This window comes from Passer domesticus, chromosome 2 (genome assembly GCF_036417665.1).
Source record: "Passer domesticus isolate bPasDom1 chromosome 2, bPasDom1.hap1, whole genome shotgun sequence".
Lineage (NCBI taxonomy): Eukaryota > Metazoa > Chordata > Aves > Passeriformes > Passeridae > Passer > Passer domesticus.
Genome location: NC_087475.1, coordinates 34,171,437 through 34,198,322, shown reverse-complemented (window position 1 = coordinate 34,198,322; position 26,886 = coordinate 34,171,437). Strand labels below are relative to the sequence as shown.

At 42.9% G+C, this 26,886-nt stretch overlaps 2 protein-coding genes across 5 annotated transcripts in view; both read right to left on the bottom strand.

The window, feature by feature from the left end:
- Positions 1–1,296, bottom strand: part of JADE3 (jade family PHD finger 3) — a 64,260-nt gene extending 62,964 nt beyond the window's left edge. For 2 of the 4 annotated variants that reach the window (XM_064408188.1, XM_064408185.1), the window contains exon 1: positions 1,058–1,199. The gene's annotated coding sequence lies outside the window, so the exon portion shown is untranslated. Of the gene's footprint in view, positions 1–873; positions 895–1,057 lie in introns of those variants that run through there. The other 2 variants (XM_064408190.1, XM_064408186.1) reach the window with 2 other exon arrangements.
- A 6,987-nt stretch (positions 1,297–8,283) lies between these two features.
- On the bottom strand, positions 8,284–24,672 carry RP2 (RP2 activator of ARL3 GTPase). Its single transcript, XM_064408184.1, has 5 exons — positions 24,384–24,672; positions 15,138–15,803; positions 13,394–13,508; positions 12,134–12,219; positions 8,284–10,852 (listed from the first exon to the last, which is right to left on the bottom strand). The coding sequence occupies exons 1-5, from the start codon at positions 24,519–24,521 to the stop codon at positions 10,769–10,771; spliced, it is 1,089 nt and encodes a 362-aa protein (XP_064264254.1). The 5' UTR covers positions 24,522–24,672; the 3' UTR covers positions 8,284–10,768.
- Between the last annotated feature and the right edge of the window lie 2,214 nt (positions 24,673–26,886).

Sequence of the window (26,886 nt, the reverse complement as noted above, 5' to 3'; positions counted from 1 at the left end):
TGGACCTTGAAGCACAGTGCAAATTTAGTGATATTTTAATAAAAATACATAGCTACCCATTATAACAACTTGCAAACAATAGCTGAACTCCTCAAGTAACTACAAGTACTTTTTATAAAATAGTTCTAGTGAAAAGACAGAAAAAAAGTGGGGTTTATTTGCCTGGTAAGATGTATTTTAGGGTGCCCTGTACCAAATTCTCCCATTAATCATCCCATTATTATTTGCAAGTATAAATACTTTTACTACATCCCCAGCCGCTAACCACACCGGTCGCGGTACATCGGTAGAAAGCAGCCATGCCTTTGCAGAAAGATGAACAGCTGTAGGCAAACACCATGCAAGGGAGGAAGGTTTGATCCGGAGAAGTGAAGTCGGGACCTTCCCGCTCCTCTGCCGGCAGGCACAGGGGGCACTGGGGGGCCATCCGCCCCCGCCGCTCAGGAGAAAACTTACCTTGGCGGCGCGGCCGGGCAGGCGGGAGGGCTGCGCTAGCGCTTCATTGTCAAACTCAGTTCTAGCAAGTTCCTCGACATACCGGCGGAGCGGTGCTCGGCGGCGGACAAGCGCCCGGCTGTCTGTCTGTCTGTCCGCCCGCCAGCCACGCCCAGCCGCGCTCCGCAGGGCCCCGCCGGCTCGGGCACCGCCGGCTCGCCGCCTCCCCGGGCTGCGGCGAACAAAAGGGCGCTTGGCCGGAGGTCTCCCGGCCCTTGCCGCCCGCCGCGGGTGCAGCGCCCGCCCGGCTCCGGAGCCGCCGCAACTTTTCCCTCCGGACGCGGCCGGGGCCGCAGCGCCCACAGCGGACGGGCTGCCCGCCGCCCGCCCGCCGCCCCCGGCGCGGCTCCGCGCGCTCTCCGCCGGTGCCCCACGTACCCGCAGCGCCCGCCGCCTCCCCGCGCTCGCCGCCGCTTCCTCCTCCTCCTCCTCCCTCCTGCCCGGCCTTGGCGCCAAACGCCGCCGCCGCAGGCCCGGCGCCTCCCCCGCACAGGCCCGGCGCGGCGGCCCCGGCGCCCGCCCCCCGCCCCGCCTCCATGCGGGCAGCCCGGGCCGCGCTCACCTCCCGCCGCCGGCCCGGCCCGGCGCGCCGCCGCCTCCTCCTCCTCCTGCCCTGCTCGCTGCCGTGGGCGGCCGCGGCCGTCAGGGCTGGCGCTCCCGCCGCGGCGGCGGCTCCTGCTGCGGGTGCTGCTGGTGCCGTCCCGCGCCGGCGCGCATCGCCCCCGCCCGCCCGCCCGGGCCCGTGGCCGGCGGCGGCTCCCGCCCTGCGTGCCGGCTGCTCGGCGCGCCCGCAGCACGGCCCGCTCCTCCTCCGGCGGCGGCGGCCGCACAAGAGCCCTATTGTATTATTGACACTGCTGGGCTCCAGGCCCCGCCTCTTCCCCTTCCCTCCCTGCCCGCGCCCGGCCTTCCTGCCAGCTGCGCCGGCAGAGCCGCCCCCCGCCCGGAGAGCGAGCGGGAAGCGGACGGCAGGGGAGGAAGAAGGGCGATGTGTCTGCTGAAGGTGTGGAGCGCATGTCCTGTGAGCAGCGGCTGGGGCTGCTCTGCCTGGAGAAGAGGAGGCTCAGGGGTGACCTTATCGCTCTCTACAACCACGAAAGGAGACTGTAGCCAGATGGGGGTCGACCTCTTCTCCCAGGCAACCAGCGACGGGACAAGAGGTCCTAGTCTAAAACTATGACCGGAGTTTTAAGTCGGACACGAGGAAGAATTTTTGCACAGAAAAGGCGATTAGATATTGCAATGGGCTGCCTGGGGAAGTAGTGCAGTCACCGACCCTGGAGATGTTTAAGAAAAGACTGGACGTGGCACTCAGTGTCATGGTCTAGTTGACATGGTGGTGGTTTGGTCATGGGTTGGACTTGATGCTCCAAGGGGGCTTTCCAACCTAATTAATTCTGTGATTCTGTGAAGGGGCTGGAAGGGAAGGTCACAGTCTCAGCCCTTCCAGTGGGCTGGGGGCCAGGCTGTCCGGGTGAGAGACAGGAGCTGGCTCCTGCCAGTCCCATGTGTTACTTTTCCCTTTGCCATTTCAGAAGATGACCCAAGGGGCAATGCCTGGTCTGCATCCCTGAAGCCACTGGCTACCAAGGCTCCACTTTGGACTGGGAAGCTGGTGGCAGCGACAGTGGCCAGACACCTCACCACATCCCTTTTACCTTCCAGCAGCTTCTGAGTACACCCATCTCAGCCCAGCCCAGCATTAAACTGAGAACTCAGTGGCACAATTTGTAAAATAAGGAACATAAAGTTTACCTTAAGGCAGCTTTTAGCCAGCTATCAGTGTTAATCATTCAGCCTATGACATTGAAACAATGCTGGATAGAAAGCACAGTAGGAAGCATCAGAATAAAGGAAACAGTGGCAAAAATACAGCAAACCTCCTCCATTGTTACGCCTCACACCCACACTCATTTCCCATACTGCTATTACCAAGTATTGCTTGCGTCAAACCCTCTGGAAACCCCTTTTGCCTTCCTTACTAGAAGGACTGCTGCAAAGAGTCTTAGCTGGAGATCATCCTTCAGCTGCTGCAGCCCTGTTTCTCCATGCACACAGTAACTGAGGCATGGAAGGGCTATGGAGAGAAAGAAATGGAACCTGGGAACTCAGATCTGGGTACAGGCCTCTCGAGGCCAGGCACGGAGAAGAAACAGCAAGATTACAATAAGGAGTACAAAGGAGAAAAAGGAAGAGATAAGCAGCAAGCATGGAAAGGATAGCTTAGCGTGCCTGGGCTGCATTTCTACAGTGTTTTCTGACAGCAGCCGAAAGATGAAGAGAAACAGATCATAAGAAAGGAGGCACTGTTTCAGCCAAATGTTCCATCTAGCTCAGCCTAGCCTCCCACCTGCTCTACCAAGGCACGGGCACCTCGCACTGACTTCCTCTTGGCCCTTGTGGGCATCCACAGTAAGATACTTCCCCTGAGTACTCTCCAAGTACTTAATCACATTTCCCAAGTAGTACGTGGAGCGTCTGTTTAGTAACCCTCAACAAATCACTTCTCCAAGTGCTTGTCCAAGTCAGCTCTCACTGAATTCCTGTTGGCTTCTGACTGTAAATCACTGCTGGCAAGGACTTCCATGCATCCACTACCTGCTTCAAAATGGAGAAAAAAAAAAATCTTTTTTCTTTGGAATAACTGGTTCATATTCCTGAGTGTAATATGAGGCATAGCTTTCTACAAATGCAGTTAGACCACAACTAAACAGCAATGATGACACGTATGACTTCCTTCACACACCAGCAATCGCCTCATTTGCCTTCAGTTCATTTACCTGCCAGAAAAGCATGCTGAGCAGCTTCAGAAAACCACAATATCGAGTAAAACACCAAGAATGCTGCCCCTACCACTGCCACTTGTGGAATCCTTTCTATGAAACCAGGTGGAACAGGCAGCAGGGCAAGCAATATTGAATTTAAGATAAGAGATTTGAAGACCCAAATGAAGGGAATTCAGAGTGATAAAACCAAGTTCATGTACTGAAGACCTGTTTTCTTGTCATAAAAGAAATAAAGTCTGATTGAGTTAAACTAAACAAAACCCCTTTTCAATTACCAGTATCTTCATTAGGATTTCAAAGCAATTTATATTTTTTGTGTGTCCATGAAAATTGTTTAGTAGAGTATACTCACACACACACACACACGCACATATAGTGTTTAAAGTATCCATCATTCTGAAGGATAAAGAATGTTTATTCCCATCTGTGAAGGAAACATCCTTAGAAGAAGTTTCCTGTCAGATTACTTTATATGTGAGTGACCTCACCAGGAGCAGATGCAGCCCAACCCAGGAAAGGTATTTAGCAGCTATCTTCATTTCCCATGTCTGGAATCACACACACCTCCCTACACTGGCTGTCACATGTCAAGAGAAAATGACATCCAAGATTCTAATTCTATAGTAAATCCACAGCTGTACGTGGTGGGCTCATAGACAAAAGATAAGTGACATAGGAAAACTTGTATCAGAAAGTCTGTGGGACTACAGATTTCACTAAATGCTTTACATTCACTGTGTATTTCTATAGGAACACCAAGCAAGATGACTAAATAGGAAGCAGACTGTACACTTTTGTTCTTTTTGAAGACATGCAACACAGTTTCTACATTTGCTCACAAAAAGATGAACTACAGATGCTCTTATGCACCTAGAGAATATAAGGAATTTACAAAGCCAGATGTTAACACATTGATAAAATGTAGCACAAACAGGAAGTTACACTGCAGTAGCATTTAACGTTTGAGAAGATGGTCACGCAGAGTTTGACATGGGTCTGAGCCACAAAAGAAGCACTTCTGACTGAAATACCTAGAAGTACTTCAGTGAATTTGAACAACAACAACAACAAGTATTTTTTTTATACTACATCTGCTATTGCTGATCAGATGCCAGAGAAGAAAAAGACAACAAGTATGTCACAGAGGAGTAGTCGGGGGAAATAAGCATTGGAAAGGCCTGGGAAATTAATTCAAACCCCTTACCCCCAAGTCTTTGTGGCATTCCCAGCTGCACATGGAAGCCTCCATGGCCAGCAATTCTAGTTGTCTCTGATAAAAGAAATACACAGATACCAAAGGCACAGATACCAAAGGCTGGTAATTCCTCTTTTCTTTGAAATGCACAGATGCTGCATAAAACTCCCATACCATTGAGCAGATACCATTGATGAAAACTTGATACAATGTCCTTGAAACCAGAGCAAGGATTGGCAGTTACTGGCAAAAGACAGAAAAGCTTAACTTCTTTATTTTCCTTTCACTGTGAGCAAAATCATTGAACTGTTACCATAAAGCACAAACATGCACCTGCAAATGAGAGCATTAATTATGACTGCAGAGAAACTTTCATTCTTCTGTGTAAAAAAATGCAAAGCAGAATCTCAAATAAGGATGGCTAACCATCTCTAAACCCTTGTGACTAAAAACGTTTCTGATACTCACTAGTAGAAATAGAAGCAAAGAACACTCAGAGCTTCAAAAGATACTCTTTAAACACTGAATCCAATCCTTTAGCACTTGTTGGGGCAGCTATCAAAAGATGCCCTCAGGTCATAGTACAGCCCTTCCATTTTATCTCCAGGACCCGATAAAAAAGACCCCTGAAGTGTTTGCGGTTTTTTTTTCTTGTAGAGGGACTTCAGAAATGGGGGGGAAGTTCTTCGTTCATAAAAAGATCAGCACATTCAGACAAAAATTTCACAATCATGAACCATTTACTCTCTTAAGAGCAAAATGTGCCAGCTTCACTTCCCAGGATCTGACAAGTTCAAAGTTCTGTGCTTAGGGAGATCTTTGATTTATCTTTCTCCTTCTAAGACAGTAGCACAGAATGGAGAGGGCTGCCAGTAGCTTTCAAAACCAATTAGTATTACAGCTCCGTACCTTAAATGCATGGAAGTAAGTACCTAACAAAAAAAAAAAAAATCAAAGAATACATCTTATTAGTATTAGTGAGGAAATAAAGTTGCCTAAAAGACCTGGAAAGTTAGCTGTGTCTCTGGTGATGGATATAATTTTGCGGGAAATCTTACCACTGCAGACAGCATCCATGTAAGTAGGGGAAAGTAGGGCTGCTGCTCCCTTCAGTGCTCAGAAATCAGCTCTGTGGTGACCTCATCTTTCCATATCTCCCAAAAGGTTTAGTTTTTTTAATTTTTAGTTTTGAGACATGACTTTAATGGCTTAAGCAGGAAAATAAAAAGACAAACTAAAATAAGGAAACAAACCCAAGATTTCCAAGTTTTCTTTCCTATGACAAAAGGTTACTAAAAACTAAAGTGTAGATTCTCACATGGCTCTATGAATGGTGATTTCACTACCACAATACCTGTGCTAAAATGAAGTTGGAAAAGCAGAGAGATACATACACTGTTATCTGGACACAGAGTCCTTTGAGCTCCCAGTGCTGCAGAGGTGCTTTGCCTTAAATTTAGCCTCATCATTTGGGTAGACCTTATAATAGCACATTTCTTTCAGCCTTTGCAGTTTGGGAACATCAGACAAACACTCATTTAAACACTGTTCAAGAGCCTTTTAATATCACTGTAATTTCTTATCTACGAACTTTGCCTGTTGTTTGAAGGACAAACTTTCTACATCTTTTTTTAGCAAAAGGATACAAGTAAAATCCACATGTATTTGAAGGATCTCCTAGACCCTTGTAGCACTGGCAATTTTAAAGCCTTGAGCAATTGAAAAGAGGATGACTTGTACTTGACAGATGCTGGCCACATTCCTTAATATACATTCTGGGAAAATACTCAGATACTTTGGCCATGAAATTGTCATAGCTGGGGATTATCACTAAATGCATCAAAAAAAAAAAAAAAAGGAATGAGCAGTTGAGCAGTTGCACATTTTTCTTTATATACTCAGAAAACTTCAGAGCTTTTTTAAAAGCTTCTCTCACTTCCCCCTCCTTTTCTTCTCTCTTACTCAGAAGCAACGATGACTACGTGTGCCTCAGGAAGGCTCTGACCACAAACATTACCAGCAATAGCCTTATGGCAACTGGGCACTCTGAACAGATGAAAGCAGTAAAAAGCATTTTTCTATCAAACTGGACACCAAGATATTAATGTCTGGACTGGTAATGCTCCATGACTCCCAGACATTCAGTTAATCCTCCTGCACATCTTGTTTCTAGCAGGTTTGATGTTTGCAAGGTTTTGCCATATGTAGATGGTTGTGTTGAGAGACAGAGCTCAGAACAGACAGCTTTAAGAAAAACCTCCAGGATGGCAATACAGCAAATGACTACTTTTCAGAATTTGTTGTCCTCAGCAAATGACTATAGCTCATACTGCAAACTCTGCAATCAAAGTCCAGGGAACAGGGTGGAATCCCAGAACTAGCTGCATTCCAACATATACTGCAGCAAAATGCAGCACTACAGCACACAGCTTCAGGAAGTGCTACAGCCAGTTGCACCATCCCACTCAAATCCATGGATGCTAGAGACAATACTTGCAATTGGCACTTAGTCACAGCTTCTGAAACTGTTGGACTAGAATTTACATGGTTCAGATCAGATTTAAACATGCCTTTGAAGAGCTGTTCCTGCAGACCTCCAAAGACGTATATCACCCTTGTGGCCTCAGGAGGCTTACTCATTAATTCCAAAAATAAATGGCACAAAGGTCCCAATGAGTCAACAAGGAACTTGATAGCAGAAGATCTAGAGTTTAGGAAATAATCAGGCAGGCAACTGGGTTACTCCTAAGTGTTAAAAGATTAATTTCACTATGTTCTGCAATAAATTTTTAGAAAAACAGCCTTTGAAATCAACATCTTTTAGAAGATACTATTGTCAGTGCTGACTGAAATTTGTGGAGAATGCTGAATTCTGTATTAATTAGACCTAAATACTTTTAAAACAGCATTTAAATAAGAAAATATTCAGCTACATGCTTAAGTCAATAAAACTTTTTTCCCCCTTGTTAGTCAGAATGACTTAAGCAAGTATTTTGTAATAAAAGGTTAAGGCTGCTTTATGGAATTGAAAAAAATCTGTCCAAGTTATATAAGTGCAGCCTGGTATATGGATTAAAGTCATGCAAAAGAATGCATGTATATTAGATATGACAAAAGAAATTGGGTGATCTTCTAGCAATTGGGGCACAGATACTTCTTCATGTTCATATTTGAAGATGTGGTTGGTAAAAATGGTGAAAATACTTAAGGTCAGCTTTGCTATGAGTCAGACACATAAAAAAAAAGATTATTAGGAAACTTGGATCTAACTGGGGTAACAGGATGGTTTTCAAACTGTAAAATTGTACAATAATAGCTAAAGGTAAACCAAAAGCCTTGATACTTGAAAGCGTCACAATTTTACTCAATATATTCAAAAGACAATTGTATTGATACAGTGCTTTATATTCTTTCCAAACATTTATGCTTAGTGAGAGTTACCCTAGACCAGATCTGCTTGGAAGAGTCACATTTCTGACCAGTTTAAAGCCATGTTTGGAAATGTATTAAATTTTTACCTAATTTCAGGAGGATTTTACTGGTTTTCAGATATTAAATGGACCTGCTTTCTAAATTAACAATTTTACTACTATAACCATCACAATCTCTGACTAAGAAAAAATCCCTGCTGTCAAAAAACCACATTTTTCAGAGGATGAATGCCTAGAGAGTTAAAGCTTATTTTTATTAGCTATTAATATCTACTTCAAGATAGATCCCTGTTTAATATCCCAGTTTTTATATCTAATATAATGTAACTATATTTTTCAATATACCATAATTTTAAGAAATCTTCAGAATCCAGAGTTCAAATATTTCAAATGTTTATTATGAATCACATTCACAGTGTAATACAAATTACATTAAAAGCTACACAAGAAATGTACAAAGAATACATTAAACACGTACCGTTCTGTAATGCAAAGAATTCCTGACTCTTAAGCTAGGAGTGTTAACACCTGTTAGCAAGAAATGGAAATCAAAAGATAGATAAATAATTGGATTTAGAAACTCCTTCATTATTTAGGGATTTTTTAATTACAAATTCTTGATTGTAATCAAGAAACGGACCACCCATGTAAAAAAAAAAAAACACTGCTCTTTCCCAGCATGTAGAAAAGTTATTCCACTTTCAAGCCTAGATTAATTTTCAATTTATCTTCCTGTCCTCCAGCAAATGGAGTCACAAAAGTCCATTTAGCACTTTGTTTCCAGAGCAGGTTGATGATACAAAAAATAAGGTATAAACATACACATAATCATGTGTCAGCATGTAACTTTGGAAATATTATATGTAGAAGCTTAGAGACCAAGATAGTACTGCTGATACAAATCACACAATGACAGCTCTGAAGCACATGATACAATTTCAATGTACTGTCCATACCAAAATAATACATTTTCTGTAAATATCTAGATTAATTCCTGTAAATGTTGACTGATGAGTTGTGCTAGTACTTTGGAGAGCAAGATAAAATTTTGAGCTCTTTTTACAGTCTTCAACTCACACTTACCAAAAAAACAAACCAAAAACAAATTCCTGGCTGCCTAAGTGCAAGTAATTGGTAATTTCTGCTACCAGTTGAATTCTGGGGGTGGCTTGACTTTGTCAAATAAAAACATTTCAAAGAATTAGCAATTTTATTACTTCCAGTACACCATTGGTTTAGTTTATTCAGGACATATTCTTCCTTATTTAATCTATGCAGAACTATAACAAGAGGTCCTAAGGAATATTCTTGAGTTTAAACTAAAGGCAAGCATTTGCCCAGTAGCAACAAAATGACAGTTCAGGTATCTCTTGGCCATTACAGAATTATGAATTTCAGGAGAAGAGATTCTTTCATGATTCTTTCATTCTAATTTTAAAAAATAGAGATGTTTTTAGCCACCCACTTTGGAGCTCCAGAGCTGTGAAACTGGTGAGTCAAGACTCATCTTCAGTTAAAATTTGCAAGATCTTCCCTTTTGATGGATGACCATAATGAGGAAATGGCTTTAGCACCTCAACACAGCCCCAATTCTTTCAATGAATTGTAAAGGCTGTGCAAACTGGCAAGCCATGTTTTAATTATGAAATTTGGTTTTGTGTGTCTGCATGCACAATTGGTTCAAGTATTACAGAGGGCTTGTAAACCTGGACTGAAGCTTTAAGTTCACGTAGAAAAATCAGTAAGGATGCAATATGCAAAAATAAATCAATCATGTATTTAATACCCATATAGATTTGCATTCTAATATGCATTATTTAGCAATAAGCATTATTACTGAATACTATTCAAATGCATCTCACAAAATGCTGGTAGTACTTCTTCAGTCTGTCTTTAAAACTAATACAAAATAAATCTTATGGCAGTGTGTAGCACTTTACAGCACTTTCTATATTACTTCTGCAAGTAAAAGCTTCTCATGGGGTCTAGCAAGGAAGAAGGGGTTTTTAATGCCATCAGAATCCTTTTCTGACTACTGGCTATGTCCCTTCTAGCAAAAAAACAATATGCCAGAGGTTTATTGTTCAAGTGCAAAGAAAGCTCAAACATATCCCATGTGTGAGCTGGCAATGCCAGAGGCAGCTGTATCACCAAAGAACCTGAGCAGACCTTAGAGTAGCTTCAGCAGAGCACTCATGCTCAGGATTCACCTCGAAGCAGAAAAGCCTGGCAAGTGCTCACTTACCAGAATGCTGTTGTGACAACTCTCACCACAAACGCTGCTGCAAACAACTTCATTCAAAGAGCATCCTGAAGCAGATTGAGCCAAAGTCACAAACCACTTTTGAAAGCATGCTACAAGGACAATTAATTTCAGACTAAGCTTTCAGAAAAAGTAAATGACTACAGCTTCCTTCCTGGACCCCCAGTGAAGACAAATTTGCATGTGGGAAAATTTTGCAGGGCAAATTTCACATAAATACACTTTCTAAACAATGCGTCTGAGTGAAAGATAACAATTACTACTGCATCAAACTTGGATCAGCATTGCACTTTTAAAATATGTATAATCATTAGATGCTGTCCCGAAACATTCAAGTGTCAATAGATGTTTAGAAATCACTGTAAAAAAGTTAGTAGAAAAGCTCAATTGTTTTTGAAGTTAAACTTAAGTTTCAAACACAATGCACATGGTTGCAGTTTGCTCCAGTTGAGATAATATGGTATTAAAAACCACCACTGGCTTTATAAAAGGGATAAGTGAGAAATACAAAACTAAATGACAAAACTACTGCGATATTCAAGCCAAGTGACGTCCAAGTGCTAAGAGAAACCATACATGAGCACCTCCATGCTAAACTTCACATTCCCATCTGCATGTCAGCAAAATTGTAGAAATTGTCTACATCTTGAGATGCTGATGCTTTGCTTTCCGATACAAAAACCTGTTTTGTTAAACAAGAAAAGAGTTATGCATCAGTAAAAGCAGTCGTGCTCATTTGGAACCAGTAATGCTTATTTTTAGTTTTGTATTTCACGAGAGACACAATTCTGTTGGTTCCCACTGCATGACAGAACAAATCCTAGTATTCTCTCAGCCCTGATGCATCCACCATTTGTTATTTTCACCCTTTCCTAGCACACATGCTGGCTGCATTAACCCTTGCCTGCAGGATCAGGAGCTTGGAGCTTCATTATTCAGGGCTCACAGCTTCAGTTAATGTCTATTTAAATGTATTTTGATTGGTAAAGTCAACTCTCTCCAGGAGAGCGGGGCAAAAATAAATACACAAAATCCTTAGACTACTACTTTCCTTTAACAGAAAGGGAGAATTTGTAAGAAAGACTTCCTTGTACTATATTACCCTCAAAAAATCTTCATTGCTTCTCCAATACATGACTATTTTTTTAAAAGTAACTTCAGTTACTTTTTCATTTTTCAAAATTTATCAATGTATGTGAAAGTCCATGCTCCATCTACAAGATTACTGTTTTCCAGAGACTGGGCAGCCTAGTTCCAAGAAAATCTTTTGAAAGGAACTGAAAGACAGCAAGGAGCTGCATGGATGCTAGATGTCTTAAAGATATTCAAGTCTTCTTTGAACAACTGCCTGAAAGCAAAGGGTTTGTCACTCTCCTGTTATCAGGAGTGCTCTAAATGTTTCCATAAACTTTCTCAAAACCATTGGCATTTAGAGAAAGGGAACAGCAAGGAAAGTGGAGGTGTGGTGTAAGGAAGCTAAAGTAAAAGAAGCTGACAGAAGAAAAAAGAACACTGTCTTTGAAGGAAGGCATTCTGTGGTAACCTACACAGCAAAAGTAAACATGGAAAAAGGTTGAAATCCCATCATATTCTCTTTGTCATGGTTTAATAGACAGGACACCACAAAATTAAGTAACTAAATCCCAGACTTAAAGTGGAACTTTTTTGTACTGCAATTGTAGAACTTAATTTCACTGTTATGTGAAATAACAGTTTTAAATGGAAATCTTCTATTCTTCAGTGGATATAGGGATTCAGAATTCTCTTTCCTAGGACAATTTTGTTGTCAGCAAAAAGTAACTCAAGTTTTGAGTACAAAAAACCAAAACAACAACAGGATATTCCAATTTTACTACCCACAAACCGAAAAAGATTGTGTAGTATGTCAACACTATATCTTGACCATGAAATAACTCAGACATTCTGCAATATTTTCTGTGAATAAAGCACTACACCAGCTTACCTTGGTGCCACTAAAAACTTCATTTACAGTGCTTTGACATTGTTCCACAGCACCATCTCCATTGAATTCCAAAGCAACCACTGGACCTAGGAAATAGTTCCATCAAAAATCAATAATACTTTCAAGCTTGGCATGGAAACAGTATATTTCTCAACCCATAGGGAATTGTGAAGCTTGCAAGAAGTATTTCATTTTTTTTGCTTGAGCAGCACCATAACAGCAGATAAAGAATTAAAAAGACTTAAACATGTTACCAAAAAAAAGTACAGTGTTATCTGCAATTTCATGCTCCTTTTTTTTTTTCCTCAGAGATTTGGGTAGGATTCCAGTTTTACTTCTTGAAAGGCAGCAATAGCACAAAAATGCTAAGGAGTGCAAGGCATCATGGAAGTGAGTCAGACTATACTGCTCAAATAGTGAGCCATTTCACAGACATCTGGAGTGGGACTGAGTCATTCAAACATTTTTGCTTCAGTCCCAAGATAGTGAATTGTCTGATTTTTAGACTTGTTCTCACTCACTTTTTACAGATCTGCTTTCTCTGGTTTCATTCTGAACATGATATTTCTTCCTGTATGACTGCAATGTAGCCCGTAAGCTGGACTGGCATCTTACAAGTGCAATGACTTTTGTCCTGTTCTTGCAATGAGCATCACAGATCTCTCATGTCACCATGAAAAACCCTACATGTTGCTCCTAAGTTTGGGAATGTGCAGTAAGCTTTAGCATGTAACATAACAAGATAACAAGATGTCAGTACTTCTGAAAGAAGAGACAAAACCCAACTGCAGTCATTTCAATAGGAAGGCTTCTGAAATACTCTGACAGTACACCAGTTACAAGCAAGAATTTTAAACATTCATCTGCTTTATGTACACCTATACTGCTTTGCTTAAATAGTTTATAGAGAAACGCTGAACAGCTCAGTGGTTGAGCAGCACTGGTGACAAGTTGGAAATAATCTAAAAGCATGAGCTTTTTTTGACCACTCCAGGAAGATCTGCATGTGCCACTACTCCTGAGCTATGCAGTTGGACCACTAGAGGGAGAGCAGAATCACAAAATACATGTGACATAACTTTTCTGATGCCTTCAGGAGTTTGGGCTGGTTTAGGGCCTCACTGAGGCTTCCAAAACTCATCTCAACAGGTTTTACAGTATGCCCTTGAAATAAAAATTTGTCCTTCATTCCTCTTTCTTCTCCAGAACTCTCTAGTGACAGATTTCTATATCAAGAGGAGAAAGAAAACACAAACTCACCTTTTTCCAGCAGTGGAATGAATTCTAATGCACTCTGCTGGAAAACTCTGTGAGCATCCTCTGCCTTCATTAAAACCTCTTTAGTCTGTACCAGCTGAAAGCCTTTGCTAGTCATCTGTTAACAGAGGAAGAATTCATGTTAAAAATGCTTCCAAGGCAGAGTTCAACATGAGTATCCAGATTACACTGTAATAGACTCATTTTCCCCATACACATTAAGTCTCAGAGCAAAGGGACCCTTTTTGCTCTTCTCAGAGACCATTTGCTTTTTCTACACTTCTGTTTATTTTCATTCCATTCATCCAGATTTTCTCCTCTGCCCTAGTGCACCTAGAGGAATAAATGTGAATGGTTTTGTTTTATATATTAGGGCCCAGGGTTATGTGTTTTTCCCCACAATCCCTCACAAGCAGAAACTAATGGGAGTTAAAGGCATTCAGCATCTGGAAACAAGCAGTCAGTTCTCTTTAGTCTGCAATAGTTCAGTCAAGCATTAGCTCAAACTCTCATCCATCCACTGCTAAGTTTTCAATTTTGGAACAATAGTTAACAATGTTTGAAAACACATATATATGCATCCCACCCCTTCCTTTTTACTCCAAATCTTTTATGAAACTAAAAATACATGGGAAAGGAACTAATACATTTTTACTTTCGAAACATCCATTAATCTACAGAGCAGTTAGATTTCCACAGAAACTCACTAACTAGCCCTTTAGCATCTTCTTAACTCTAACTTCTAAATAACTACTAACAGAGGAGAACACATCTATTACCCTCCTCCTGTAGCTATTCCTTCATCAGGAAAGAAACCACCCATAAGTATTATCTCCCTTCACTCAATAACTCAGGACTCAGTCCCATAAAAGCCCAGCTGGGCAGTGGGGAGGCAAGGAGACACCTACAGCTTTCTGTCCTTGCAGATAAAAACCCAAGGGAAAGAGCTCCACCAGATGTTTAGTTGATCATACAACACTGTGATCAGCAGCATTTGCAGACACCACTCTCAGGTGCTGTAGCCCATGGTTACTGGCTCTGCTCTGTGACATCCTTGGCACTTCAGGATGGTGAAAGCAGCCAGCCACTCCCAGGTTTTAGCCCCAGGAAAGTACAAACTCAGCCAAGCTTGGAAGCTGCTGTCTCGCGGGAAAAAAAATTAAAAAAGAAAGACCAATAAAAAAAAGCTATTTAACTCATTGAAGACAGCAGACCAGCCATGACAAACACTCACAGCCCTTTTCAGAATAAGAGTTCCAGTACTGGATGACGTGTAGGATACATTTAAACACTTTTTTTTTTTTTCCTTTTTAACACTCTCTATTAGTACTGGAAAAACTTTCAGGACAGACTTTTGCTAGCTGAGACTTTCAGGACAATAAGTTAACAAGTTAATTGGTTACATCCTTTTCACAAGCATTGTCAATCTCTATATTCGACCAAGTTCATCAAATCAACCACATATTTTCTTCAGAGCATCACTTTGCTGTGCTATGATGGAAAAGTACATCAGAGCTGTTAGAGAATAGATGTGTGCCACTCACAGGATGCCAACTGTAAAGCAACTGACTGACCAAATGAGATTCAGTCTCTTACCTTGCTTTGAAGTTTTAAACAATGCAGTTGATCAGTATGGTCAGCAGACAAACAGAGACTCTATATTCCCCCTTCAGGGAGAATCAGAAGCTGTCCACAGGAATGCTGAATTAGGAATTGAAAAATCTGAATGAAGACAAAGGTTGCTTACCTCATCAATTAACTTCCTGGCATTTGCAGTGGTGTAGTCACCAGCAAAAAACACGGCCAAACACGATTCATCGCTGTTTTTCTGTCTCCGCCCTCGAGTTATGGGTATTATGCTCTTTGTGGCATCTGTAGAAACCCTGACAGCTTTCAGCTCCTCAGAGCCGGGCAAAGGAACATAATCTTGGACTACAGCAGTTTCAGGCAAAAGGCCCCAGTTATTTTCTCCAGACACAGGGGTAAAGTCATGGATGTTGCTCCACGTGTTATTGAAGATACTCAAACCAGCATCTTTAAATTGTAAAGCAAGCTCAGGATAATAGTACTGGAAACATCCAAATTTCATACCTGTGGAGGACTCGATAATGGGCTGGGTGGCACAGCACAGGAACACCTCCAGCTTTCTGCAGTCCCGCGTGCGGAACTGTTGGCAGGCAACCACACACTTACAGTCTTTGCAGTCACGGAAAAACACGCTGCCTTTTATCGGTCCCAAAAAGATTTGGCAATTTACACAGTCATCAATCGTGATTGTAGCAGAATGGTCAAATATGTAGATTTTACAGTTCTCACAGTCCTGAATGACAAATTGTTGCCCAGCTACTTTCCCAGGCAGTCGACCCACAGTTTCATTCTTCAGTCCGGAAAAAGTGTAATCTTTGGGGTCAATCTGAAAGAGAAAGAAAATTTTTAAAAAAGGTTAAAGTTTTCAATACAGAGAATACTAAAATGCTAAATGCCGATTGACTTGCACTGATTGAAGTACCACTGAGTAGTACAGGGTAAACTGGTTTTCAATGAGTGACGAAAGATCAGAAGCAACTCTTCCAGCTAAACTACTGGAATACATAGTATTGAGATACAACTAAGAAGTGAAACTACGCCTCTGAGAATCTCCAGGGAAACAAAAAAAAAGCAACTCAGTTTGTCCTTTAATAAAGAAAGGGATAAGGGGAGCTAGTTTTAACTATAGACCCTGAAATGTTTCAACAAGGATGATGGTTCTGGGTAGAGTAGTAACTGTAACAAATAAATCATCCAACATACTTACAGATTCCTAAAACTGGAGATACACAGTATTTCTTTTTTGAGTAATTTTCTTGGCCACATTTTACCTTAACACATTGCAAGGAAACCTTGTTGCTGTCAAAGAGTATCTTCTCTATTATGTTTGCAGACCACAGAGAGTTCATTAATCTGTGCCACAGCATTACCTTGTGCTAAGGGAGCCACTTGAGGGAGCCTGTGGCTTTCCCTGGCACTCTGCTTTAGGGAGCAGAAATTCACAAGCCACATAGCACCTAGGATGGATGCAATACAGGTGCAAAGCATGAATAATACAGCCCATGCTGTCCTAAAACCAGAGGAATCTGAGCTGGCTTATTTCTAGATATTAGTTAAGTCTCAAGCCAATTTCCTGGAGCAAATTCTACTCTGCCCTCTTGTGAAAGCTCATTAAAATAGCACTTAGAAGTGTATGAGAGAATGACTAACACAAGACCTCTTCACCAACCTGTTTTCTGATTATCAGCCTTGAGGCTCCTAAAATTTGCTGTACCATAATCAGTTATCATGCTTTACCACAGATTTGGTGTAGTTCAATTCCAAAAAATACATCTTCCTAGCATGTCAAACATTGACACAACATTTAGAGACCAGCAAAAAGGCATAAACCAGAATGGGCTAGCCCCAGACATCCATTAAACCAGCTTTGGTAGCTTTTGACTGGAATAGCCAAAGGAAGCTAAAAATCTCTACAAGCTCATAAAATGTATTTCATTCTATGCAAGACATATGACATTCAGACAGGAAAGGAGTTTTGCAGCTCATTAATCTTCCAAATAAAATGCAAGTTGAGACAATGAAGATGGCTTCCTAGGATTCTCTCCTCAATCAGATTTAATATGACTGGTATACATCCAGAAAAGTTAGCTGAAAGTGTTCCAAATAAAACTGGGAGATGCAAAAGATAAGGGACACCTCATGGAGACTCAGTCACACAGCATGCTTTGGATTCAAACTCTCCAAGGTCTTTAGTCTCAAGTAATGTTGCATATCTGAATATACAAGTTACTTACCCTCATATTCCCTTACTTGAGAACACAAATATTAAAATTGCTTTTGGACATATTCTTCCCAGGCATCTCCAAGAACATTTATGTATGCTTGTGTCTATCTGTATGTTGGGTGGTGTTGTTTGTTTTTTGGGTTGTTTTTTTTTAATGACCATGGGAGACAGACCTACTGTTTTCAAAAGAGGCACAGAGGAACAGTTACTTCTTTTAAGAATGAGAAGTTCATTGTTTCCAGAACTTACAGCTTTTTTGAAACTTGGAACCTAAGCACACATCTTTCTGAATTGCTCTGCTCTACAAAGCCTGTGAAGCAGCACTAGCTCATCCTACCCAGTGGCCTTTGCAAGGACGTGTGAAACTTCACTTTGCAGTTTTTTTAGAGCTAGGTGAAAAACATTGGTTTGTCAGCAAACTCACAGCTTATAGACAGTTTCAAATGAGAGGTTTTTTTTATTAAGAACAGTAGTCAAGTTACAGACAAAAGTTCAGCTTATTATCAGATTCAGGAACTCCTCTTTATTTGCCCATTTTCCAGAACTAAGAGTTCCACCCTGACACAGCTTTTACTTCTCAGTTTGTTGACTATGCCAAGGAACATTTCCTTTGATTTTGTTTTGCAGTTATCCTTTTAAAGACTAAGAATATTTGTTGATTAACACTGCAGTGCAGACTGGAGGGACTGCACGAAATAGATTTGATACTCTCTCCCCCCACTGGGTTATTGTCCCTAAGAGGACGGGATATAAGACTTTAGCAGATCTAAATATTTCACTTCTTCTGGGTAAAAGAAACATGCCAGAGAAACAGGCCTGAAGGCGGAACCATGACTATGAGGATACATCCAACAGCACCTTATATGCCCGTAGGATTATAGAATAAATTGGAGAAGACCTCTAAGTCCATCAAGTGCAACCATTAACCTGACACTGCCAAGTCCACCACTAAACCATGTCCCCAGCTGCCACATCTACACCTAATACCTCTAAATACCTCCAGAGATGATGACTCAAACACTTCCCTGGGATGCCTGTTCCAACTCTTTCCATAAGGAAATTTTTCCTTATGTCCAATCTAAGCCTCTACTGGAGCAACTTGGGGCCATTTCATCTTATTCTATCACTCAGTACTTGGGAGAAGAGACTAACCCTGACCTCCTACTGCCTCCTTTCAGGTGGTTGTAGAGAGCAATAAGGTCTTCCCTGAGCCTCCTTTTCTTCCAACAGCCACAGCTCCCTCAGATGCTTCTCATCAGACTTGTGCTCCAGACCCTTCACCCACTCCATTGCCTTTCTCTGGACATGCCCCAGCACTTCAGTGTCTTTCTTGAAGGGAGGAATCCAGAACTGAACACAGGATTTGAGGTACAACCTCAACAGTGCCAAGTACAGGTCATGGCCCTGCTGGCCACACTCCTTTTGATACAAGCCAGGATGCCATCAGCCTTCTTGGGGCACATTCACCATCTCTGGAGTCTTCAGGTATCATCAACAGGTTAATACTAAATCACTGCAATCACCTTCCTTCCCCTGACAGTGAACACCAACTGCTTCTTAAGCTCTGTCTTGGCAACATAGAAAAAAAAAAAAATAAGCAGGCTAGGAAAGCCAAAAGAAACAGAAGAAAGTAAAATCTTCAGTCTCATAACCAGGGCTGTATACATTTCTCTGACCATTCATTTGGTGCTCCACTGGCTATATAATCTTAAGCACATGACAGGTCAGGAAAACTCAACTATTTGATAACTCATCTAATTGTCCTATATATTTGGATAAAGTTTCAAAAAACTTTGTCCAGATCCACCCATCTCACCCAGGCAGACTCTCTGGCCTTCAACAGGTTTTTTTAAACATGGCTTTTCCCCCAGGCTGATGAAAGCTCAAAAGGTGACAGTAATCACAGCAGTAGCTTTTAATATTTTCAGCTGAATTGAAAGAGTTCTTAGAGTAGACAAGAGTCATACGTTAATAGATATTAGCACAGCTCTGGAGTTGAAACCCTCTCACTGAAATGGCTATGCACAGGTTCTGGAATTACTCCATAGAATAACCTAAAATAACCAGATGTAATGATGAAAAAGCCAGCCCTTCTTATAGGGCTAATATTTTTCCTTCTCCAGACAGGCACAGAAGCCTAATCTTTGGTTCTTAGCAATTACAATGGTGAGAAATCTGTTGCAAAGGGCTAGAGGACAAATTGTAAGCAGCAAGGGTTTTAAAGAACAAACAAAAGGAGAGAAGTGAAGGCAAACGAGTTAGTCATGGTTGCTTACAGCTCCAGGACATCCTGTTACAAGTGCAAGGTGCATTAAGCAGCTTTTGTTCCTGCAGACACTTGTCTTGCAAGAAGGTCAGAGGCTATGTGAAAGTTGCACATGAGTACATCTCTTCAGCCACCACTATCCAGTTCACCGGCACCAACACCAGGCAGCTCCCATTTGGAGGAAGACGTGCAAGTACTAGACCTTCACAACTGTCAGTGGTAAGTGTACCTAGAATCATAAAGGATCCCAACATCTTGAAGTGCTTCTGGTATGAGGTCATGTCTTAGCAAGACTTTTTCACAGGAACCATCAGGGAAGGAGTTTCAGTGATACACCCCTACAAATATGAGAAGGTACTGCTGTTCTTAACAGGTTACAGTTCTCCTCTAGTTACCCGTGTGCAGGCTGCTGAGCAAACAGTTTGTAAAGTTTTTCTAAACCTCTTACACTAAGGTCTTCTCTTTTAAACATAATTCTCAAAAACTCATCCCCTATCTCTCTAAGTCACTACAGATGGCAGTTCAGAAATGAACTCACAGCTGATAATATACAGAAGTTGGCTGCTGACCCAGTGGCATTAAAAGCTGCACCTATAGGGTAGGCACACCAACTTAAGAAGCTTTAAGCACTATTTTTGTAAGCAGGGGAATTAACATGAGGGAAATAAGAAAAAAAAAGTGCATTCCCAGGCCTAGACACTTCTGCATATTCACACTTGCATGGGTTTGGTGCCCTCAAGTAATGAGTTGCAACATCCTCTGGAGATTGCTTGTTGAAGTTACTCACCCGCTGGCAGATTGCAAGATTCTTGCACAACAAGAAAAGGTGGAAAGTGTAGTGATGACTCCTATCTCTAGCAAACAGTTTTTCATTTTGGAGCATCTCCTGCACACCCTAACTTTAGAAGTGGCCAATACAGCAGTCTGAATGCTCATTTCATTCTATTCTTGGGAATCTTCATGCTTTTCCATAATGCCCAAAACAGCATAAAACAGTCATTAACATTCAGCAAACCACTGCTAAACACTGCATACAGAAAAAGTGAAAGAAGAAAGGAAGCTACCACAGGCCTGTATTTGATCTAACTGGAAATACTGCTTAATGTGAACCTTCTGACTCAGTTCATCTGACCACATTTTGAGAAAAACAGCAATAGATCTTCTGGTGCACCAGGAAGCATAAAGGAGATACAATTAATTATTTTATCCTTAAATCAAATATTTAGAGGGAAAAAAGTTATTTTATTAAAATTCAAAAATAGAGTACAAAATGGCTACCTAAACAAGATCTGGACAATTTAAGATACCCAAGTCAGCTCAGACCATTCAAGAAGAATCCTCAAATGTAAGGTAACTAACAAAAGACTATGACTTAGACAAAAAGTGAAATTTCTTGAGGTTTTCTAACTGTTTAAATACAGCTACACAGCACAATAACAATGATGGCTGCATGTTTCTTATCAACTAAATCAGTTAAGTTGCAAGTCAGTTGACATAAAACAAAACTTTACTCGTTCCTCCTAAAAGTTAAAAAAACAATCTGGGAAGGAAAGTTCCTCTAACCTCTAAATGCCACTGCGATCATAATTAATCTAATCCTACTTCTTTAAACATGAGACAACAGCAAAAAAGATGATGCAGCTATTTGTGTTTCCTCTCCTGTGGAGGTCATGAGTGTATCTGCCATCAGAGCAGAAAGCGCCGGTTCCTGTCCGTACATACCCACAGTCAGTTACTGCTGCTAGTCACGCAGTGGGAAAGGAAAACAACCCAGGTGGAAAGCTAGCTGAAGGAGGCTGGGAAGGGCTGAGCACCAGCAAGTTCCTCTCCCACACTTGGTCAGAAAGAGACTCTCATGGCAGCCCAAAGACATCAAGAGATGTAATAAATCCTCAGGATGCAATGCAGTACTCTGGAATAAACTGTGCTCTACTTCCACTCATGGACTGAGAATCCCAGAGCAGCAAGAAACTCAATAATCATCCTTCTCCTGTCTGTTTTCAAGATAATCTGATCCTTTGGTTCTTCTACTGCGCCATAAGTAATCACCACCCAGTTCTCTGAACCCAAGGCTCAGAAAGGTTACAGAAACTCCAGCAGATTTACAATGTAATCCAAATTTGCTTAAAACCTTTTTCCTCACTTAATAAAGTCACATAGAAATCTGAAAAGGCTCCTTAAATTCATATACTTTCTTTAATTTCATTTCAACTATGAGCATCTTATAATATTTTCTATTTAGAATTTTCTACCACATGGTCAATTTTTGGGACTATTACACAAGAGTTACATAGTCACTGGGATATCATCATATTTCTCTTTGTCTAGGGCTACACTAGCAGACAGTGTCAATACAATCAGCCTTTACCATCAGAACATCATAAAAAAAAGCCTCAACTAGCAATGATATTCTTCAAAAACAGAAGAAACAGTTTTGTTGGAGGAACCCCTCAGGTTCATTCATCCATCTACACATCCCTAATCATACAAATATGCACACAAGTGTGCCTACATTTTTCTGCCATGTCAGGATGGCATTATCTTACAGGAAGACAGCTGGAGTGTCTGAGCAGCAAGACATACTCACCTATAAGAACATAAGGAGCACAGTTTACAAAAACTACAGACAATTGCCAAACCTGCTTGTGAAACAGAACTATATAACCACAGCTGCACCACTGAGTAGGAGAGCCTAAGATTAGAAACACATCCCCAACCCAAGTAGTGGAAATAAACATCAAAAGACAATTTAGCACATCTGTTGACAGAGTTGAGGTTTTCAGGGTCTAGAATGCGATTCAATGCATCAGATGGATAAAAAGGATGTCACAAGTTTTCCAACTGACTTCAATGTAACTTTGTGTACAAACACAAAATTGTGAAATAAATAAGTATATGTGAAGCATCACAAATGAGAAAGCAATAGACAACAGGACAAGGTATCACAGACAACATTTAAAGCTACTACATTAACACTGACAGGGTATCACTTAATACAAACAACAAGTTTAGTGCAGCAAGTGCTCAGTACTCCTTCACCTAAGATAAGGTTACTCCAGGTGCTTTCCTAGTTTAATGTATTAATCTTACATCCAAAAAGCCTAATGAAAAATAAGGCTGCAAAGAGCAAGAGAAATGAACTTAGACATTATATAGCCATTCTAAGGCTGTACAGTACAAAATTAAGCTGTTAATTTGATGGTTTGCACAGTTCACTAGCACTGCCCAAACTCACTGATTCCTCTAGTTTGTAAGCGTCTTTTACAGAAAAAGAGGAAGTTTTACGTGCAATACATGACCATGGTTTTTTTAGTCCACAGAGATAGATGTTGGTGCTGTAAGAGTTTCCTATGTTAGCTGGAGCCTACTTCCAGCAAGTTAACAACAATCATCTCCTTAGCAACAAGACCAGCTATTCTCTGAATCAAGTCTTTCTATACCCTGACTTTCCTTCTTCTAGTTTTCAAAGTGAGCTGTATATGAGTAGATGGGGTAAAAATTCTCATACCTGTTGAGCTTTAGCTGGTGAATTTGCTCTAAAATTTAAAAAAAAATATTATTCCAAAGGCTGATTTAGTAATTTACTTTTAGACCAAGTTTTGTTCTGTCACTGAAATATGGTTTCACTGCAGTCCCTCCTGCTGTGGGAATAGTCTCCACACAAATGACAGGCTTTATCCTCTCCCTCTGTCTGCTCCCTAAATATCCGCTATCCAGTCACAGCAATAAGCCCAACACAGGTTGCTCATCTTTATCCTCAAGGAACCAATTCCTCCAGGCCACGTGCACGCTCTCTAGCTCATCTCCATCAGAGCTTGTCTTAATCTACTCAGAAGACTTAAGGGACACCCTAGAGCACCTGGCCAAGTTTAAAAAACAAGCAAGCTAAACATTCAAATAAGTTCACACGTTTTCTTTTCCATACTTGTAAAATATGGCCTAAAGGTTTGAGGATTTTATTTGTTGAAACATTAATTACGTTTTTTGCCTGCCCAGTTTCTGCTTCCCCCATCCGAAGGCAGCTGGAGAGGACAGGAAGAGAGGCCTAGTAGGGCTACAATGTCATTATATATTTAGGAAGTGAAACATGAAATGAGGCTAGGAAGAAATACATTTTATCCAGCATTTAAATGCTTTCCCGCTTGAGTCTTCATGACTGCCTCCGGGAGCTCGGGAAACAGCACGGGAAAGGATTTGGCTTCATCTGTCTTTTTAGGGGCTAAAAAAGCTAGTTCTACTTCCTCAAAAAAAAAAAAAAAAAAAAAAAAAAAACAACCCCAAAAAAGAAACAAACCCCACCCCCCAAAACCTTAAAAAACCCCAAAACACCAACCAAACGAACAGCGCAAACACCCAATCAGGAAGAATCAACATAGACAGTCAGGGCACACGGCACGAGTTTTATGCCTCCGCTCCAATGCCCGGTGCGGGGACTCGCCCGGGCACAAGCAGCTCCCCAGCATTAATCCCGGTTTTCTGGAGTGAAGCACGCACCCAGGGGACTCCGCGCTGTATCAGGAATGCCGGCGGCAGGCAGACACCTTGGGGACTGTCACAGCCAAGCTGCCTGCCCACAGGGCGCTGTCCCACCGGGAGGCAGCGCCAGCCCCTCCGGAGCAGCCGCGCACCGGGACCGATGCTCGCACCGCGGCACCAGCGCGCCGCCCTCTCCGCTTGCACAATTTGAGACCGCCTGGTAAAATCCTTAGGCTAAACACTTTTCAATTGTTCAAATAAACGCACTGAGCTGCGCGGACCGAGCCGTAACAGCGGGACCGGGGAAGGCGTGCTCCCTGCCGGAGCACACATCCCGGACGGCAGGAGAGAGGGAGACGCTGCCCACTGAGAGAGGCGACAGCCACAGCCATAGCCCCAGCCCCAGCCCCAGCCCCATCCCGCAGCCGCCGGGGCGGTACCTTGGCTCGCAGGTCCCAGCTGTACTGCGGCGCCTTCTGCTCGCCGCTGACCGCGTCCTGCCCGGCTCCCGCTGGCGGCTGCAGCGGCGGCTGGCCGCCCTGGGCCGGCTTCCTGCGGCGGGAGAAGAAGCAGCCCATGGCGCTGCTGCCGCCGCCCGGCGGGGAGAGGCTGCCGGCGGGGAAGGGCTCGCCAGCGCCTCGCCGCCCCGCCCCGCCGGCTTCCGGTTTTCTCCCGTCTCCCGTAGCGACCGCGACATTTCCCCCCGCCTTTCCCTTCCCCTTCCCCGCCCCGTCCCGCTCCAACCATCGCCGCCGGCCGGCGGAGGCGGCGGGACGGGGCGGTGCCTGGAGGCAGCACACCCGCGGGGCTGGGGGCGAGCGGGACAGTGAGGTTTGTCAGGGATCGCCATCGCTGCCCCGCCCCGGGGAGGGTTCCCTGCCGCCCGTCCCGAGGGAGCGGCTCGGGAGAGGCGGCGGCTGCCCGTGAACCCAGCGCTCCACCCAGGTGGAACCCGCGTCCCGCCCGCAGCCTGCGCGGGTTCAGCTGTGCAAGTCGGAGGCAAACCGCCCGCTGCGGGGTGTAAATACAAACCGACTAATCCTGCAGCACGGCATTTTCCTATGGATACACCGGCGCGGTTCCCTCGGGACGCGTGCCCCCGCCGTGCTCGCCTCCCTGGAAGCGCTGCCCCGCAGGACCCGGCTGCTTGCAACTCTTTCAGGGCAGCACAAGCCGCAAGCGCCGGCACAAGAACCCCCAGCGCTCTGCCGCTTTGTGCCTCCCTCTGCAAATGGCCGGGCTTCCTCTGCTGGGTTGTGGTTTGCGAGTTTGTTGTTTGGCTTGGTTTGGTTTTCTTTGGCTGTTTTTTCCCCCCAGAGTAAAAACCCACACTTTTTTTTTTTCAGACTGTCTGACCAGTTAAAAATATTTTCCCCGAGATTTTACAGATTTTTTTTTCCTGTGGTTGAGGTGGAATACTTCAAAGTTGTCTCTGATGCTTTGTCCTGAAGTTCCTTCAGAAAGTATCCACCTGCTCTGGTGTGGGGTCCCTCATGGGCTGCACTGTGGATATTTGCACCCACTGTGATCCTTTACGTGGGCTACAGGGAAATCCTTGCCCCAGCACCTGCAGCACCTTCATACCCTCTTTCTTTTTTGACCTTTCTGTTCACAATGGAATTCCCCACTTTTTTCTCCTCACTCCTCTGTCTTCCTCAATGGAACATAGTGCTTTTGCCCTTCCTTAAATATGTTTTCTCGGGGGTGCCACTGGTATTAGCAGTGGGGCTCAGCCATTCCCCGTGCTGGGTCTGTTGGAGCTGTCTGGAAGTGGCTGTGTCCAGCATGGGACAGCCCTGTTTCTTCACAGAGACCACCCGTGCTGCCAGCACCTGGCCACCTACACCTGGTCCATACCCATAACGAAACTTCTGAGACGTTCTGTGTTAAACAAAGGATGACATTTGTGCTGTAGGAACAGAAGAGATGAGAAGCCAGGAAATGTGGCTGAAAGCTGAGCAGGCTGAAAGGCTTGTCCGGCTCAGGGCCCCGAGGTCAGCAGAAAGGAGGAAGTGAAACCAACTGCTCATAAATGGTTGCTAAGGAGGAGGTGCGACTGACACTCTTTTTGGCATCATCTATACCACAAAACCGTGTGCCTGGGCAGTTGTGAAGCCTGCTCTGAGCTTTGGAAGCTGCAGTTCAGGTCAACAGCTACCCTCAACACCACCCAGCAGTTTTACAACTCCCTTGAGAAGTGTATTTGCTCTATGCCATTTTCCTGGGTTTCTTGGGCACTAGTTTGCTGATCTTCATTGAATCCTCTGTGCACCTGCTCATTCCTCCCAAATTTTGTCTCAAACCAGGACACATGGTGTGTCCAGCTAGGACAGTTTGAGACTGTTTGTGAATGCAGGAGTCTGATACATCCTCACCTCTTCTAGCTCACTCTCTGGAAGTATAGCAGCCCTCCCAGCCCCCTGTATTTCATACAGATTAGCAAAGCTCTGCAGCATTTAGGCAACCAGGCCCCTCTTCATGTGCATCCATTAAAAAAAAAAAAAAAGAGAATAAAAAGCAACATTTGATACCTTTTTGTTAAAACTAAAATATCACTTAATTTAGTTTAAACTAACAAAACCTAAAACTATGTTACCAGAACATTGTTATCTCACATCAATTATTGGATTATCCGTTGTAACAGAAAACTTTGTGTGTGTAAAGAGACTTTCCCTGCTGAGTGCACTGAGCTCTCTAATGGAAATACCTCACCACTGCTGTAGTAATACTTCTAAAAGGTATTCAAATGCAAGAAAAATAAAGTTACTATTACTGTACTAATGAGAAGATGTAAGGCAAATGCAAGTTTCAAAGTTGGGATTTTCCCATGTTACTATGACCAATATACTTGTTCTGCAAAATTATCAATCCCATAAAAATACAGGATTTTTTAATGACTGTGCCTGATCAGGAGAGGCCGTAGGTTTTATTTCTCTGGCATAA

Excerpts from the sequence above, each read along its gene's own strand:
- RP2 (XM_064408184.1), bottom strand. The coding sequence starts at position 24,521 with ATGGGCTGCTTCTTCTCCCGCCGCAGGAAGCCGGCCCAGGGCGGCCAG. Across the intron at positions 12,220-13,393 it reads CATTCCACTGCTGGAAAAAG|GTCCAGTGGTTGCTTTGGAA; the intron begins GTGAGTTTGTGT and ends ACTATTTCCTAG. Across the intron at positions 10,853-12,133 it reads AAGTTTTTAGTGGCACCAAG|GTTTTTGTATCGGAAAGCAA; the intron begins GTAAGCTGGTGT and ends TTAACAAAACAG.